A 19,219-nucleotide genomic window follows, 5' to 3' on the forward strand; every position below is an offset into this window, starting at 1 on the left:
TAATGCAGAAATTATATGTAAAATAGAATTAATAATGCTATCCGATTAGGCGGGGTTAGTAGCGGATGCACGTATAAATAATTACAACTGCGGCTGCACAGCAGTATGGCCTGGGAATTTAACGTCATAATTGAACCGAATTTGTTACTTTTGGAAGATATTATAGATGGGGGCTCATTATTTAGCCATAATATTAGGCTGACGTCATTTCTGTATCTCAGTCTCTGAAAATAAGAAAATGTAGGATGATTATTACTGAATAATTCTGTTTCAAGAGAAACTTTTTCTTTAATTATTGGTCTGCGTGTCCACATTCAAACCTTTGTTAGTGTATGATTATCTGAGACTCTATAGGCAGTTTGGAGTATATACTATTAGAGAGAGAATATTTAAATATTATTTGCAACTTATACCTGATAATTTACCCCTAAGGATGTGAAATAGTGAAACAATCAAACGAATCGTCAATAAGTAACAGACTGAACGAGGTAATATTTATTATTTACAACTTAAAACATAATAAGTCGACCAAAAACTAGGTAACCTTCACGAACGACTTTACATCATCCCTCCTCCATTGATACGACGGAAATAATGAATGAGCTCTCACAATTTATGGTTAATATTACGTACGTGACAAGTAGTCCATAATAAACGTAACGAAACGGATTTATTGTATCTCTGTTAAATTAGTATTATATATAACCAATGTGAGCAATATCACGTTTTATCATTGATTCACATTTAGCGATGAAACTCGTAATTTTTTCTTGTTCATCGACAACTTAAAACAAACTGAATACATTTTGCATGCAAACTTGATTCACAAAATATAGACGGTGCCAAAAACTTGAACATATCTCTTGCAAGGTTTTTTTTTGCCTTCCTCCTAGACCAAGTTTTCAACTAAACTAGTCACATGAGAGCATGGTTCTTCTGCTATCACTTTACCTATTTATTTTATAAAGTAAGACAATTCTGATTTCTTCATCTATCAAGTTATCTATTTTTTTTAAGTAGTAGTAGGGGAGAGGTTTCTAGCGTTTTTCTTTTAATTCCGAGAGTAAGATTACTTCCTGTACCACATCTGAATCTTCTTCATATTTTTGACTTTCCTCTGCAGCTGCAGAAGAGCATAAAGCAAAGCCTCTGCAGTAGGAGGACATCCTGGCACGTACAAGTCTACGGGGACGATGCGGTCACAGCCTCGCACCACCGAGTAGGAGTAGTGGTAGTAACCTCCTCCATTAGCGCACGAGCCCATAGATATCACCCAACGAAAACAAAAATTCGTGAGACATCACAGAGAAATTCGAGATTTTTAGGACGTTGTGTCCCATCGATATCACCCTACGTAGGTCCGGCATCTGGAAAAAAAATTCCAATATATCCGAGAAAATTTCGAGATTTTAGGACTTTAGGTGGCACTGCTGACTCGAGATATTGGATGATGTGAATTTATGGCATCTGGAAAACAAAAATATTTCCGAGACATCCTCGAGAAATTTGAGATTTTAGGACTTCAAGTGGCACTACTGGGATTTTTGATGATGTGGATTTTCTTCGAAAATATTGTTAGGTGCTATAAACTAGCAGCATCTAAGTTCGTAATGTTCAGAGGCATGATGAATTACTTGGTGCATTTTTGAGGCTGGGTACTTCTAAAGGATATTGTCAGTCGCTTTAATCATGCAGCTACTTAGTTTGTAATGGTCACAGGTATAAAAAATTTACTAGACGCTTTCACCGTCCCCAAAAAGCAATTAAGAGGAACCTTAGCAGACAAAACTTTGTATTCGGTCGTCACATTTCATGACTACGCATGCATGTGAAAAGAACAGATTGATACACGAAATCATTTCTTGTACCTAATAGTCTTCACTATGTTCTATGTTAGCTGAGTTCTATTCACTAACTCATCCAAATTATTATCCTAATATAGATACCTAGTGACCTCTGCCTTTTTTATATCTTTCAATTAAAGTGTATTGAATAATATCTTTCGTGATGCAACATCTAAGCAGAATAATGAAATAAATCCTTGCACTAACCTGATCATAGACCTTCCTGAGCGCAGGAGCCATTTTATTGGTAAGAGTTCCAGCGACGATGAGCACGTCAGCTTGACGCGGCGACGCACGGAATACAATGCCCAGCCTGTCGATGTCGTAGCGCGCAGCGGCGCACTGCATCATTTCTACAGCACAGCAGGCCAAGCCAAACGTCAGAGGCCACAGTGAACCCTGCAAATGACATTTACATGTGGTTATATGACTATATGACTATGTGGTTATATGACTATTAATGTATAATGTAAGCTCGCGTGTATGGCAGAATGCATAGCAAAATTGTAAACAGAAGTTGAGTCGTAATTTCTCTTCATTCAGGCACTAACACAAGTTGAGTCGTAATTTCTTTTCATTCAGACACTCATGATCTTGCATAGAGCATCTGTGAGGTGCACCAAAGTGTACTTCAAAGTGAAAGTGAAAAAATTGTAGTCAGAAAATTTTATTTTCATATTATAATCAAAAGACAAGAGTGAGGCAAAAATGTTATTTTAATATTAGAATCAAAAGACAAGAGCGAGACAATGATTAAAACCTCTAGAATTTCCCACCTTCCTGCCCCAGTTTAGCAAGTCATCCAGACGAGCTACAGCCCATTCTGCCCGGCTAGAGGTCTCTTGAAAAGGGCTATATGGCTTGTACTTTTCCTGAGGGCTGGTGGACGGTACACTACTTTGCTGGTTGCTGCCTGAAGTGGTAGTTGTGTTGATGGTAGTCACGACGGGCGTGACTCTTTGGAGCAGCGAAGGCAGCCGACGTGACCACACTAGAAAATTTCAAATATGGATTTGTTAGAAAAAAGTGATACCAGTAATATTAATCCTGATGGGTTATTTTCATTACTACACATTTGTGTTCCATACTTAAAATCAAATCGTGTCTTATTGATAACAGTTTTGACTATAATTTCATGAACAATTTATAACTTACAGCAATCAATAGAAAATTTTTATTTCAATGGTTAATCAATTAACATATAAATAGGAAAATGAGAATTTTTCATTTAATTAGTCCTTATTCAAATATTTATTTAAATAATTAATAGAACTGTAAATCTATGGGATGTCAGAATGCATAGCAAAGATGAAAACACTCTTGTTCTCAAGTTTGAAAACTTTACTTCAGTAACTCATGATAAATTATTGCAAGTTGTTCAATTTATATTTACATACAAATACAAACATTACTAACAATATGATAATGAAAGTGAAAAATACTGCTTAATACTCAAGGAGCAGTCATACGTGTTCAATTCATGTTGGAGCAAAGGGCAAAGTGGAGCAATTTGAGGGGTGCTAAGGGCAAAGGGGTGCAATTTGAGGGCACTCCAAGAGTGCAAATTGTTAAGGAAATGGCAGTGATTTGGGTGCTGCTGCGCCATAGTGCTCTTGTCCAGGGCGTCCTGTTCCTTTTGCAGGGCGTGCGTTCCTATTTTGGCCACCAAGCTCATTATTTACTTAGGTATATGGTCATTTACATAGCATTTAGAATGCCACTGTGACAACGATTTTCATCGTTCAGTTCAGTTTTCTTGTTACGTGACCAAGAAAAAGAAAAGTAAACAATCTCATCATTCCTATGACAGATTGGTTGTCTGGTTTGATTGCATTTTGATGATTGGTTAATGCCTGAGACGTCACTGAGATCAGTGATGTCACAGACTCACAGGCAAACAACAAACTACATCTGCAAAAATGAGCTTCTCATGGGTTAACCTTATACTAGTTTAACCAAGCTATGCCCTGTGCTTGTAGCGCTAGAAGATACGCTTGGCGCATGACATTTTTCCTGATGTACACCAGGCACGTATGCCAAGAGCACCAATTTTTCCTTATGCATGCCAAGGCCCATGTCAGGCCAAGTGCTCAGAGCCTTGTGTAGGCCAGATTAATCCATGGAAAACCTCACCATCCTGGGTATGTCATGTATGCTTTGGTGCTCAAATATACACTCTCACAGCCATCAGCACTGCGCACTGCAATGTGTAGTTCAGGTGGCTGTGAGTGCTTATGCTGTGCCATATAACAGCCATCATAACTACACTCAACTACAACTATATATTTATAACAGCCATCATAACTACACTCAACGACGCATAGTTCTGAGCATACCGTGTTGATCAATATGGCACATTGGCCATATCATATCAATTGTGAATCGCAATTTATGGAGAAGCATAATTGGCAACTGGTGCCCAGTGGCATCCACCTTGGCAAGATTGAAATTTTCCTCCTTGTTTCTGAAATCTTATGGCTCTGTTGTGACAAATTTTCAACACATTTGGAAACTTGCGGCCCAATCATGCACTTTTGTTAGCAATTGAATAGGAGGTAGAATAAGAATCTTGTGGTTCCGGAAATGTCGGAAAAGCGCTAGTCAGGGCCCTAAAGGAAGAGGTTTTCAATGCTTGCACCTTGGCGTTGTTGGTGCATGAAATCGGCCTCCTTGACCTATGTTGTGCCACGCTTTACAGTCTTGGACTATTGACAAAACTACAATTCCAGCAAAGTTGAAGGTTTTCACTGAAAATTTATTATTCAATGACTATTGTATATAGTGGCAAAGCACAAGCATAGAAAACTTCTAACCTTAGGGCCGCAACTAGAGAGCTTTCAAACCATTTCCAGAACTGCAAGATTTCTGCAAGATGAATTACCTCTTATATAATTGTTAACAAAACTGAACGATCAGACAGCAAGATTTGAAATGTATCCAAAATTTGTTATGTTGAAGCTGCGAGATTTCAGAAACAAGTTGGAAAATTCTAATCCTGGTAAAGCAGAGCACTTTTAGACTCTTCCTCAAATTCATTTTTAACTCTTGTAAGTAGACCAGTAAAGTATCATGGATATCAGCTTCACCATACATAAGAAATTGGTTTAAACCTTTAGTAAATGAAGAAATTAAAAATGAACTGATTCTAAAAATCTCTGGTTTGTCACTAGGGTAATTGGTAAACGCGGTATATTCCGACACATTAAGGACGTAACAAAAAATGAATGGCTATAAAAAAATCACCATATGTGCAACTTGAGTTCTGTTTGCTTCATGTCACTCTCAAAACACTGCACTACGCGCCAGTAACAATGAAACGTCACAAAGACACAAACTGTTGCCATATTTATTTAAAAGTCTTTAGAATGCAAACCTACCAAATCCATATATTCTGACCCGATGTGACACTGTGTTTGTCTAAATTTGGCATTTTGTGAGACTAATTCCGGCTGCACTTCAAACTCTACTAATTCGTAATTCCAACCCTCTTGTGATCACATTCCTATTGCTGTGTGAGCTGTATTGGAAATTAGAATACAACACAGCTCGGAATTAGAAGATTACATAATTAGGTTTTTAATTAAGAGCTATCAAGCTTTTAATAAAGAATATTTTTACTTTTGCACACAGCTTGGTCCTTTGCACACAGCTTGGTCCTCGCCTCCTCGGAACAAGCTGTGTGTGCCTAATTCCATGTTGTGTCAGAATTAGTTTTTATGTGTCTAAAACTGTCTCTTAACTTAATTATCTATTAGTTTATTTAGGACCACTTGAAATCAGCAAATATAAGTATACTTGAAGGATTCCTAATATATTCACAGACTTATTTAAAAGTCTCAAACCATAATATTCCTTCTACACAAACAGTTTATCACTATTTGGTAGAGCAAGGTCAACTAAAAACTTTGACATGGGTATTATTGCAGATTAACTACATCCAAAAAAAAGGGTGTTTTTTTTTTAATTATATGTTTTTTGGGGTGTAGATTACGAATCTGAAATCCATTTTTGGCGGTCGGCATCGGAAAAATCGGAAAAAAATCGGTTTTCCGATGCCGACCGCCACAAATGGATTTCAGATTCGTAATCTACACCCCAAAAAACATATAATTAAAAAAAAAACACCCTTTTTTTTGGATGTAGTTAATCTGCAATAATACCTTGACATGTTTTTTGATGTTCTCACTGGGTGATGCGCATTGCGCACTGTCTCTCTCTGGCATAGTGGCAAACCACAGATTTTTTAGAATCAGTTCATTTTTAATTTCCTCATTTACCCAAGATTTAAATCAATTTCTTATGTATGATACTGCTGGTATCCAGGATACTTTACTGGTCTACTTATAGGACGCACAAATGAACTTGAGGGAGAGTCTAAAAAACTCTCTGCTTTGCCACTATGCTCTCTGGATCTCAACGTTTTCCTGCCAGATGGCCCAGACCTAGTGTATTGGCAATAGTATGACGTCACTATTTCAATTATCAATGAATGCGTGGAACTAAGACAAAGCTTAATAGGCTATAAAGGAAAAAAGTTGAGAAGTGTCAGAATTACCCACAATGTCGGAATATACCGCGTTTGCCTTATGTGTATCAGCGTATGGTTGGTATCTTGTAGAGTATGGACATAGCTTAACTCACACAGGTACCTAGTTAATGTAAATTTTCAAGTGGCATCAACCAAATTTTCTACCTAGCAAGATGAAATCATAACAATTGACATAGATCTGATTTATTAACTAACACCAATAGATTGTCGGTTAATTTCTAAAAGTGTTTTGATAAATTTAGCAAATCGCTTCGATTTGGTCAAATTTAGAAAGCAACAAAATGCAATTTTGAGCCCATAATAATCAATTCTGAGGTGCATTTTCAACCATTTTTTCAAATAACTTACCAGAGAGAGCCATACTTGAAGAATAATCTCAGAGCAGCTGTACGGTGTTGATCATCTTTTAAGCGTGGTCATGTTCTAGTCAGTATAGTTGGAGACAGACTTTTCCGTATTTTCAGTTCTTTTATTCTCAGCATATCAATGGCTCCTTTTTACGCGAAAATCTTGCTCACGATGATGGATTGTTTCGATGGATTGGCAAACTCGGATATCGGTTTTAAAAACTTGCATACTTATCCTTATCCCTCCAAAACTTTTCAAAAAGTAAAGGAAAATAACGAATTTATTCAGACATCATCCCCATCCTGCCAATGAGCGGAAATTGTAAGCACAGTTAGAACACTTGGGTACAGCGAGTGAATAACCAATTAGATCATTACCTAATTACGAGGGAGGGACATTAAAAATCTGTACTATTCATTATTTACCAAAATTTCAACCATTTACAGTAAATCAACTCACCCAAGCCTCGGTACATTCTGCATTGATGACAAATTGCTGGTCAATATATTGGAAATTTACGGGATGATGGACTAATAATTAAACTAACCCAAAATTTCTGTAGAACTAAAAAAATTGTTTCATTCCATTCTATTTTCATCGACGTCTGCGTGGGGACCTCATTGAAGTATACAAATATACTCATGGCTTATACAAGGTCCCAGAAGGATTACTAGAATTTGAAACAAGAACCAACACCAGGGGCCACGGCTATAAACTAAAAAAACAGCGTTGGAACACATCCATGCGACAACATTTCTTCTCGCTTCGAGTCACCGACATGTGGAACAGCCTCCCTGATAGCATCGTTGAAGCGCCGAGTATGAACATCTTCAAAAACAGACTAGACGAAGCTATGCAGGAGCATATGTTCAGTCTTAAAATGCCTAGCAAATTACGGACCAGGCAATAAGACTAGACGAAGCTATGCAGGAGCATATGTTCAGTCTTAAAATGCCTAGCAAATTACGGACCAGGCAATAAGTCCAGCAGCTATCTCAAGCAATCGTCAGCTATGGAAAGATCGGGTTACAAAGGCCGGATCCCTTGTGAATCAAGTCACGAAAAGTTCAAGAATCGGCAACAGGCCATGGGCCTATTTCTTCAACGCCGACACTTCTATTCCATATGCAGGTTAGCATCTCTGGAAAACAGTTATCGAAACATAATATCCGGGCAAATTTCAAGATATTCTGCTAATTCTAATGTCTGCAATTCCCCACTAATTCTAGATAAAACAAAGTAAAATCATGTTAAGCCTAGAAAATATTGCATTTTTTAGCCAGTAAAAAGTTAGGTAAGCGGTTCAGTCGCTTGTTCTCCAGGGAAGAATTCAGAACTCGGGTAAAGTGATACATAATGAGTTCTTTTAAAAAGAATAAGCCATGATAACAGAGGGGTTAATAGTTTTTGCTTATAAGGTATGCAGGCATGGGGGCATGTTCTACAGCCAAGAGATCTTGTTTCGCGTCAGCGACGACGCGAGTGTGACCGTAAGTCCAGTGATATATAGCGTTATCACCAGGCATTCCGAACCTGTCTATCGCTATGCGGTTTGCGGCACGAGCGGCTACAGGTATATTGAAAATCGGGAAGTTAAAGGCTGCCTGCGCAAGGTCAATGCGGACCAGGGCACAGCTGAACTCATAGTCAAGTGCCCCTCCCACCATCACATTCTGTGGTTGGGGCACAAATGGCACGTTTCCCTCGCTGTCAGCTTTGGAGATCGGCCACGATCCCGTAGTGCGCTGCACAGCTGGTGTGAATGCTTCGTCAAGAATGACGGCGCATAGGTAGATAGCTTCCGAGAAACTGTGTGTGTACAGGTACTGAAAGATTCCTTCAACCTGCCTACGGCTAGAGAAAGCTTGAATCTGGTTCCCCGCCAGAAGGGCTGAGCTCTTGTAGCACACGCGAGTACCAGTCCAAGGGATACCCATGGAGGCTGGTATCTTAGACATCAGGTTAAGCAAGCACCCACCTCTCGTAAGGTGAGGTATTTCAGTACCCCACGCATCGAAGTGGGCGCGTTGGCCGTGTGGCTGTCGCGGGAATCGCCAGAGCACACGCTCTGACCTGCGAGGCAGTGGTACCTTAAAGATACCATCCATCACTCGCGCAGCTACTTCCAACATGACGTCTTTAGCAGCCTGATTCCGGGCACTCTTGAACAGTAGGTTCGCTGTGTCCAGCAGGTATACGTTCCGGAGAGGCTGTCTATCTACAGGCAGCAGATGAACCACGTTGCCGTTGACATTCATCGCCTGCAAAGCGTTGGCCTCACCGTATGCGTACATCCGGCCAATGTTCAGATGTGGTGCCGCGGTTTGTGCGTACTGATTAGTGATCAGTGCGCGAGAATCAGGACTGTTGGTTGTTGGCAATTCAGTGTAGCTGAACGGTGCCAACACCCTGTGTGACAGTCTGGGTGTAGGGAGGGCTAGCACATCATAATAACTGAACCCAGGGAATAGCGTCCACTGGGCAGCTAGACCTGCGTTCTCGATGTGGCGGTGCTGGAGCATTCTAACGGCTATCTCGTAACCGCAAAGCCATGCCTCCAGCTCCCCCTGCCTACGTGCTATCACATTGGATAGCTGAATAATCTCGGAACCAGGAGGCATAGCGGCTGGCCAGTCCTCATTGTTCCCGTTATTCGGGGTCAAAGACCTATCAACAGTGTACGATGAGTGAACGCGATTTGGGGCGTTCGCAAAGGCAACGTCTTCTGTTACCGGGTGGTACACTATAGGCAAAGCAGGTGCCTGTTGTTGGTCAGTGATCGTGATATGATACGCCGGATAGTTCGCACTACCTAGGGCGTCAATCACAGCGTGCCGCATGCCCAGCTCCCTACCGAGGTAGACACCATTAATGGCGCCTGACTTCATCTGCTCAATCCAGGCTACGGCGTTATCCACATCAGCTTGCTGCTGAGGGGCGCCTTGTACCAGGACTGTTGCTGGTTGTTGGGCTACGAGAGCTGTAGCTTTAACAAAGCCCGTGGCTTGACAGACTGCATCAGCAGTCAGATCGCCAAGGGCATAGAGCCACAGCTTCAAGTAGTATAGTGTCGTATCGTCAATATGACACAGGAGGCTGACAGCCTGCTGCAGCCGGACGAAATCGCCTTGCTGCCTGCACGCATAGACATTTGACATACGCATCACCTGTCGTCTGGCTGCATCATAAAATAGCAGTCAGTTGGTACCGTAATACCCTCGCCAATCATCTCGGCCGGTTGGACAACATTTATGGTCACGTGCTGGTTGTGGGCAGTGCACGCGACCACGGTGTCGTAGTCTCTCTCCTCAACACCCATCACAATGTTATCATCCTGATACTGCGTGAAGTGTTCCGTTTGTCGGAAGACAATAGTATCAGGCATGAGGGGGTTGGGAGGGCCTACAGCATGGTAATCAGGGGCCACACTCAATACGCGCGCGTCATTTAACATCGTGAAGGCTAACTCTAGTGCATCGTTAGTCTGCTTCGTCGATGTAGAGGCAATAATCTCGTGCAGAGTAGTCACTCCCTCTGGTAGCACAGTACCTTCCTTACCCAACCTGTAGCGACCAGACAGGTTAGGGTCGGGTCTAAGGTCGGGGTCGGAGGGCTGTGCCGCTGGAGGACTGATCTGCTGTGGCGAGTACTGTCCTTACCCAACCTGTAGCGACCAGACAGGTTAGGGTCGGGTCTAAGGTCGGGGTCGGAGGGCTGTGCCGCTGGAGGACTGATCTGCTGCGGCGCAAGGGTGGGCTCCCCAATAGAGGTGCCGCCAGCAACGGGGGCTGTACTAGCTGCTGTGGGTAGCTCAGGAGCTACGGCAGCACGTACAGCAGCAAGCGCGGTTGGGGAAAGGGATTTGAGCACATCGAGGAGCTGCGTTAGCTCTGACTCGACGGGCGCTGGGGGCGCAGGCGTTGTTGGGCGTTCCGGAGGTACTGGAGTATCAGTGGACTCCTCTACCTCCGGTTCGGCATGCGCAGCAATCTTGGCCTTCTTAACGAAGGGCGGCACCTTCTTTGGTGAAGGGCCGGCTTCGTCTTCGGCCTTGCGCTTAGTTTTAGCAACATAAGGATTACATTTCACATTATTCTTAACGTCCTTAGACAACACAACACATTTAGGATGTATTGACATTTTAAAAGTGACAGCACGATCAAGTGCTGCCTCGCTGCCTGCGACAGCGTCGTAGTTGGGCAGCTCTCCAAGAACGTCGTAGACGCTCATCACCTCGGGAGGCGGGTAGAGCTTGCCAGCTTTGACCCACTCGGCATACACCTTGTTGGCGGCTTCTATCTTGGCAAGGTTCATCGTCACGCGCAGCGTGTGAACCGGCTGTAACACAACCCAGGGGAAAGATCATAAATACATGAACTAATGGCCCTAGTCCTTATTAGTCCTATATATTAAGTAGCCTAATCTAATAGTGCAATAAGATGATGCTCACCTGTTCTTCGGAGATGAGTTCGGTCTTCAGTGCACCATACACCTTGAAGTCGTCAAACTCTAGCTTGTTCAGAGCATCTTGGCGCATCGCAGTGATCGGATTCGCCTCTTCAGTTGGGGCCTGCTGAATAGCACTGGCCTCAGTCGGGGCCTGCTGAATAGCACTGGCCTCAGTCGGGGCCTGCTGAATAGCACTGGCCTCAGTCGGGGCCTGCTGAATAGCACTGGCCTCAGGCGGGGCCTGCTGAATAGCACTGGCCTCAGTGAGGGCCTGCTGAATAGCACTGGCCTCAGTCGGGGCCTGCTAAATAGCACTGGCCTCAGTCAGCTGCTTATCTTGAGTACCGGTATCAGACATTATGATTTAGTAATGCTGTAAGCGAAAGAAAGCACAAAGCAAAATCGGTTTATAGGTAGGTACCTGTAAAGGGAAGGAAGGTTAGTAGTTTTGTATGGTTGTTTGTTATATGTTCACAAAGTAGTGATCATAAATTTTAATAAATTGAATTAAAACACATTCTTATTATTATCTGGTATAAATAATTAAGAAGCGAAGATCCAACCAGGAGAGTCTTTTATGAGAGCTATTACCCGTGGGCATTAGGGTGGTAGTTCCCTAGGCCCCCGTTCGGACGGAGTTAACAACAGATATAATACCGGGCACGGAATAGATATTATGTCTACCATACCCCTGGATATTCATCAAATAAAACTAATTTAAAGAGCTGTTACATTACAACGGCCGCAGGCCATGGGCCTATTTCTTCAGTGCCGACACTTCTATTCTATTACACAAGACGCCGTTTTCTTGGCGGAGGGTTAGGAAAGGAAAATTTTTGCTGCTGAAGTTAATAGGAATGAAAAAATTCTTGAAATGAGAGACAAAATGTGCAATTTAGTTTAACATTATTATAATACTTATTTAAATTTTTTATTTGGGCCACACAAGAAGGAAAATGAAACTTCTACCGTGCAACTTATTTTCGAAATTAGGCTGCAAATACAAATATTACTTACTTCGTATTCCTGTCCCCATTTTAAGTCGGTCAGAATCCACTGCAGATATGTTCCCTCACTACACCCCTCCCCTCCATCATGCAGCAATGAACGCTCAATTTTTTCTCTACCGCGAGTCTATGCCGAAAAATTTTATATATGTACGAGTAGCATAAAATCAAGGGAAAAAACATCAACCTCGTTTAATTTTGAACACAATCTAATCCACAGGGCAATCCATAAAGAAAATTGGCAATTATCCAAACTTTTACACCTGTAAAAAAACAGTCTCTTTTCATCTTCATTTGCAAGATAAATAAGGTCGACCTTACAAACAATAAGTAAATTTACTAATCTCAAGCGTGTCTGATATACATAAACGAACCAAAAATTAAAATATTGGTCAAGAATGGAGTGTAAATGCACTAAATTGTAAGGAAAATGGACAAGAGTCGAGGCACAAAACAAATGTATTAACTTATTGACTATGAATAAACTTCAAGAATTAACACCCCGACTTCTGCCAGGCCAAGCCTGCTAAGTCACGTATCGCTCGTTCGGCTGCTCCACGTCTCCGTGAACGTTGAAGAGGGCCGCAGAATATGAGCTATATTATACAGTAGAATCATTCATTCACATTGTACCTTAATGTATGTCATGTTTTATTTAATTTTGTTTGAGTGTCATGTGCATCTTTTTAATTGTGTATCTTGTTCCCCTTGGTGTAATATTTAAGCAGAGTAAAAGAACCGCTACAACATAAAGTTCACTCAGACAAGAGCAGATAAATAAGCAAGCATATGAGGCCCAGGATCAAGACTGCTGTGCTGCTAAGCTAGCTGTAGGTGAGCTGCTCAAACCGAGTGGACAGGTAGACATTGTATAGGTCTGGAGATGCCATACTGGTAAATAAGCAAGTGCAATGGGCTTGGGATCAATACAGCTGTGCTGCGAAACTGGCTGTAGGTGAGCTGCTCAAACCGAGTGGACAGGTAGACATTGTATGGGGTCTGGAGATGCCATACTGGGCCTATACTTTCAAAAAAAGTTAAGAGATCGTAAGTTCAGCAGCCGATCATTGACGGTCTTTCAAGCAAAATCCACCAATCATAGACAAGAAAATAGAGCGTAAGTACTAACGTTCACTTAGCGAGCTTTGAAAGTATCCACCAATCATAGACAAGAAAATAGAGCGTAAGTACTTACGTTCACTTAATCATAGACAAGAAAATAGAGCGTAAGTACTTACGTTCACTTAACCAGTTTTGAAGGCATGGCCCAGGCCTAGTACAGGACGTGACTACGAGTACAACATTCACGCAAATGCTCATTTCTACAAGATACACTAAAAAGTTAGAAATTATAGCTAATTTTTACATTTCGATACATTCTGAAAAAAGAAATTCTCAAATTACACAGCAATTTTGTACAGTAATAAATAATTTTTAGAGATTAATCGCACCGTCCGCGCATACTAATAGACATCCAAAAGCTACGTTTCACAAAAATTAAATAGTTTCTTGTGAGAGGCGCAGTTGGCTAAGCCAAAATTAATAAATACATATATTTACGGTATCAATTGAAAAAACTGGCCTGAAACTTTTCAACAAAGATATATAATAATGAAAAATAACTATTGAGTCCAGATTGAAAGCTTTTCTGAACAAACAGTACATCGTGAAAAATTTACGATCGTTAACGATAACAATGAATAACAATCATTACTTTGTTGATGAACCACTGATTTATTAATTCCAGTTTAGAAGCAAATTACAAATTAAAATACACGAGCTATTCTACATTTAAGCTAACTTACACACCACAATGAACAAACTCGAGATTCAATCACAGCTTCGGGAGCCATTAATGTACTCAAAGTACAATGGAATGAGATTCCAAATTATCAAAGCAGTTGCAGCAAATAACATCACAACGTGTTTCAAGGAACACAACCAAATAATTAGAAATTATGTAAAGAGATTGCTTTTGCGCCCAAAAAATGTAAAAGTAATCAGACATCAAATAAGATGAACTTGCTGACAGGTAACATATATATATACCTTTGCTGCATGCATGAAGTATTATAAGGTGAAAAATAATTGCGATATTACCTCCCCCTTCGTCTAATACGGCTGTATAAACAACGATCAACATTTTTCATATGAAATATAAATCAGCTCGGTAATGCGGCTCACTAATCAGTTGAGGCAAGTTTATTTTTGATTGTAGTCAGATCAGATCCTGTATGAGATTCATAGGCCCTCAGTCAGGTTGAGGCGAAAGGTGAACTTCCCAATCATCATCCACGTTCAAATGAGATCTATGAGCACGAAACAAGAATTCTAAAACAATTATAAAAACCTAAAACATAACGGCATGTTCATCACCTGATGAGGTTTTTATACCAGTTGACAGGTGTATATAAAACATCTGCTATCCTTATTAGCATTTACAAACTAATTACAATAATAGCATAATTCTAATTAAGTATTGTGTATGTTTCTAGAAGCATACAAGGTTTGGTCTTATGATGATTACGCTCTGCAACAAAATGTCTTCAAGTAACGGAATGTAAATTTTATCGAATGTTTTAGGTGCATCCAAGACTATAATAATTTCTGGGGCACAATTGTGAGATATAATTGGAATTAATGAACATTCTTGAGAGAAATAACATTAGGTATGCTACGCACAGCAACCTCAGTTTTGGATAAATCTGGTCAGAAGGGTAGTTGTCAGATCTGGTCAGAAGGGTAGTTGTCAGATCTGGTCAGAAGGGTAGTTGCCAGATCTGGTCAGAAGGATAGTTGTCAGATCTGTTCAGAAGGGTAGTTGTCAGATCTGGTCAGAAGGGTAGTTGTCAGATCTGGTCAGGAGGGTAGTTGTCAGATATGGTCAGAAGGGTAATTGTCAGATCTGGTCAGAAGGGTACGGTAATTGTCAGATCTGGTCAGGAGGGTAGTTGTCAGATCTGGTCAGAAGGGTACAGTAATTGTCAGATCTGGTCAGGAGGGTAGTTGTCAGATCTGGTCAGGAGGGTAGTTGTCAGATCTGGTCAGGAGGGTAGTTGTCAGATCTGGTCAGGAGGGTAGTTGTCAGATCTGGTCAGAAGGGTAGTTGTCAGATCTGGTCAGAAGGGTAGTTGTCAGATCTACACGAGACAAGTCAAGAAAATCCCATTAATCGGCAACAGGCCAAACCAGGCTCATTCATCAACGTTGATCCTAATGTACTATACTATAAAAAATAGAAAATCATAAAAATAGAAATTGTCTTCAGGTCACGTATTGACCCGAGTAGAATTACATGAATGGTTCAAGAAAAATTAAAATAAACAGACCCATTAATGGAAAAAAAATGGCATGATCTAAATTTAACAGAGATTCATAAATAAATATAACAGAAAGTCCCCACCCACCTGAATTCAAAACAACACAAAAGTACAAACTATTATATGAATGAGACTAGAGGTTAACAAATTAATGAGCAATGGATATCATATACTGATACAAATATATCAGGTTTCGAGGTACAATACAAGTTCAAACAAATAGATTGGTATGTGGATATTCAGGTACAAATTAATCATTTAAAATATCGATGACTATGAAGAAAAAGAGTTTATCCTTCAATCATTTCAATTTATTTTAATTACAAGCAAAGAGAAGAAAATTTATAAAATATTAGACAGACGAGTAAGCTCAGAACAGCTCAATAAGAACCAGTTCCAAACAGTATAACTTAGATAGAATAAAGGAACCAATTATTTGCAAGTTATTAACACTATGATCATTACCCAATAATCTAAGACTTGTAAAATACAGGTTTCACATTGTTCTTTGGAACGCTTCACAAGGCCCCATATAAGAAAGACATTATAATGCATTGCTTTACAATAACATAAATCAAATTATGTAATAGATTATCAACACAAATATCAGTCAAGGAAGTATTTCTATAAACTTCTGCATCTCTGGATCTGATGATGATGCATCTCTGTGATGATGAGTACGTATTGATGACAATAAATAATTCAAGTGATGATTTGGAAGATATTTTCAATTTCAAAAGATGAGTACAAAAAAAAGAAGGCTGGAAGACCAATGGTATGGAATTTAAAATAAAGAGAACAAATCTGTGCAATCTGCGTAAAGAGAGCAAAGGTACAAAAAAAAAACACTGTCAAAAATATGTTAAAAACCATGCACGTCCTGTGCTTTGTGTTAAGAGAACAAAGGTACAAAAAAATCACTGTCAAAAATATGTTAAAAACCATGCACGTCCTGTGCTTTGTGTACAGATAACAAAGGTACAAAAAAATTACTGTCAAAAATATGTTAAAAACCATGCACGTCCTGTGCTTTGTGTAGAGCGTGCAAAAGAGACTGGGTCGTCATGTCAGGGCTGGTGATGCACATGGTAATGGCTTCCCTCAGGGAATCATCTTTTTCCAATTCATTGTTCAACTGCAGCAGACCTTGCAGCTGCACTCCACTAACTGTTTCACCCAGGAATATTTTCTTGCACACCACCTGAAAATATGGACAAAATTTTAGAATTATTTAAGTGAGAGATATGAGTACAACTGCTACCAGCTAGAAAAACCCAGGATTATTTCCATAAATAAAATTTAAAAAAATGGCTTCTAGTTGTTATCAATAAGATAAATAATGAGTAGATAGACTTGAAGAAATAATTATGAATCTTTCTACAATGTTCTGGATACAATTATTTGAAAATGGTAAGGAAGTTATGATATGGTAGAAATAGGAATTTTAAAATTAATAAGTATTTTTCACATATATGGTACATGATTTTTAGGGAAATTGAGTTACGGTATTATTTCAATACTTTATTAAAGGCTAGGATAAATTGTGTAGCATTTTTGCACACAAACAAAAGGGCAATCAAGAAAACACAGATCACCTCTCATCAGAATATTGGTGATAGAATGATATTACCTGCAAATATTAATGTAATTATTATCTGGTATCAGGATACTAAAATACTATGTATCCATTCAGAATAGCTTACGTAGCTAAAAATAATTAAATTTTAAGAAAACAAACAGGAACTAAGTTTAAAATTAGCAAATATTCTATAGCATTTCAGACCATGAGCAAATATGTCAAAAAACATATGTTTACTCATTATAATAATAAATGCATGGAAAAAGCAAATAGGTAGTTTCTGACCTGCAGATTAGTGTTAGTGCGTTTTGGCTCACAGATGCCGAGATGAGAGTTGCATTTGGCAGCACAGTCAAAGAATGCACAGTCTTCATCAAACTCACATTTAGGGACGAGTTGTAGTCTCTCAATAAGAGAGCTGTGAGGCATAACTGTATCAACGTCCACAAACTTCACAATGCCTACAGAATTCCAGCCAAAATGAGTCATTTTTACATCACAGAGATGCAGAGGTTCTCTCCAAATTGAGTGTAATTTTTCTATAAATTGTATGATGTGGATTGCTTTAGAAAGTCTTTCATCTCTTGACAAGGAAAAAGGTGTTATAAAAGATTCTTTGAGAGTGTTGACATGTTCCACACCATAAAAATCCCCACATGTTCCCAGAAGTCTAGGAAAAATATTCAAGTCTTCTAATGCTAGGGTCATGAGAAATTCCCTGTCTTTTATCAATGTCCATAAGTATTTATGAGCTAATCTAGAGTTTAATTTATTATTGCTGGTGAACAAAGGTACTTGCTGAAGTAATGATGTTACTAAAGGATCCATCTCTTCTACACTGATAGATTGTTGTACATAATTCAACACTTCATGCATCAGATCTTCTCTTGAGGGTAGTGGTTGGTCAGTAGTCTGCCAATACATCTGTAGGACACTAATCATGTTAATAAAGAAAATTTGAAGCAAATATCACAAAGTATATCTTAATAAACAGATTTATATACATACCTAAATCAAAATTGAAATGTACAATTTTATTAACCCAAAATTTTTTAAGGGTTTGTTAGCTCTTAAATGAGATTTCAGTTGGTCAAAGTAGAAAACTTTCAATCATAACATGATTTTGAGGATTTCAAATGATTAAATTTTGCGTTTTTAAGAGGCTAAGGAATGAAGAAAATCATAATAAACTAATAAGAGCAATACTTACTTGATCACTTCCCCCAATTTCCTGAAAAGAATTAGAAGCAGATGACTTGATTACAATTCTTGGCCAGGAAAGATGATGCAAAACAGGAGTAGTTGGATTTTTTCTATTCTTCTTATGCAATAACAGAGTGAAGACTGCAGCTTTTGATAGTTGTGGCCCATGACACTCAATCCTTGAGCTGATATCAGAGCTGCATAGTTCATGGCACAAATTCACATGTTTAGCATTGGTGCCATTAGTGAGAATATAATTGTTGTCCAGCCCATTCTCCTTGATATCTTGGCACTGAAAAAGAATGATCAGGTAGTTCAACTTAATAATAAAAAACATTTAAACATAACATTATTATAAACCAATATTGAATACTACACATATGATAATTTTCCAAAAAATTACAGGTAAAAATGTCCATTTCATGGGTGACTTTTTTGTCTAATTCATCAGGCTTCTGCCTGGTTTTTCATTTTGAATTTTAAAAATAGAAATGCTACAGAAAATAGAATAGTAAATAACTGTAATAACATTATGTTATTGCAGAGAGTGGATGTGCATGTGCAGAGAAATAAATGAGCAGAGAAATGCAATATTCATTAACATATACAACTTATAACACCAAAACTTAGATAGGAAAATTTTGTAAAATCTACTTGAAAAAGAAAGTATCTTTGAGAATTCTGTTTTCCAAACTAATTTGATAAACTTGATGTAATGGCTAATGAGAACTTATTAGCCTAAACGGTATTATTGCAGATTAACTACATCCAAAAAAAAGGGTGTTTTTTTTTTGAATTATATGTTTTTTGGGGTGTAGATTACGAATCTGAAATCCATTTTTGGCGGTCGGCATCGGAAAACCGATTTTTTTCCGACCCAAAAATCGCGCTAAAAATGCCTAAAATCTGCGAAAAATCGG

General features: G+C 39.2%; 3 protein-coding genes across 3 annotated transcripts; all 3 read right to left on the reverse strand.

Annotated features, from left to right (window-relative positions):
- Positions 1 to 480: 480 nt before the first annotated feature.
- Positions 481 to 7,043, reverse strand: LOC108673409 (NADH-quinone oxidoreductase subunit B). Its single transcript, XM_018161234.2, has 4 exons — positions 6,742 to 7,043; positions 2,621 to 2,835; positions 2,041 to 2,243; positions 481 to 1,280 (listed from the first exon to the last, which is right to left on the reverse strand). Exons 1-4 carry the CDS (start codon positions 6,752 to 6,754, stop codon positions 1,070 to 1,072), a joined length of 642 nt encoding a protein of 213 aa, XP_018016723.1. The 5' UTR covers positions 6,755 to 7,043; the 3' UTR covers positions 481 to 1,069.
- Positions 7,044 to 9,903: 2,860 nt separating this feature from the next.
- LOC108673408 lies at positions 9,904 to 11,493 on the reverse strand. The gene is made up of 3 exons (XM_018161233.2): positions 11,192 to 11,493; positions 10,392 to 11,079; positions 9,904 to 10,290 (listed from the first exon to the last, which is right to left on the reverse strand). Exons 1-3 carry the CDS (start codon positions 11,276 to 11,278, stop codon positions 9,905 to 9,907), a joined length of 1,161 nt encoding a protein of 386 aa, XP_018016722.2. The 5' UTR covers positions 11,279 to 11,493; the 3' UTR covers position 9,904.
- A 3,827-nt stretch (positions 11,494 to 15,320) lies between these two features.
- On the reverse strand, positions 15,321 to 18,591 carry LOC108673410 (divergent protein kinase domain 1A; the record flags this gene model as incomplete). Its single annotated transcript, XM_047884965.1, is given in 4 exon segments — positions 15,321 to 16,459; positions 16,532 to 16,718; positions 17,382 to 18,020; positions 18,307 to 18,591. Coding segments are annotated over 4 exon segments (1,119 nt in total), but the record flags the coding sequence as incomplete, so codon positions are not given.
- Positions 18,592 to 19,219: the final 628 nt, after the last annotated feature.

Source organism: Hyalella azteca, unplaced genomic scaffold, assembly GCF_000764305.2.
Source record: "Hyalella azteca isolate HAZT.00-mixed unplaced genomic scaffold, Hazt_2.0.2 contig16638, whole genome shotgun sequence".
Classification (NCBI taxonomy): Eukaryota; Metazoa; Arthropoda; class Malacostraca; order Amphipoda; family Hyalellidae; genus Hyalella; species Hyalella azteca.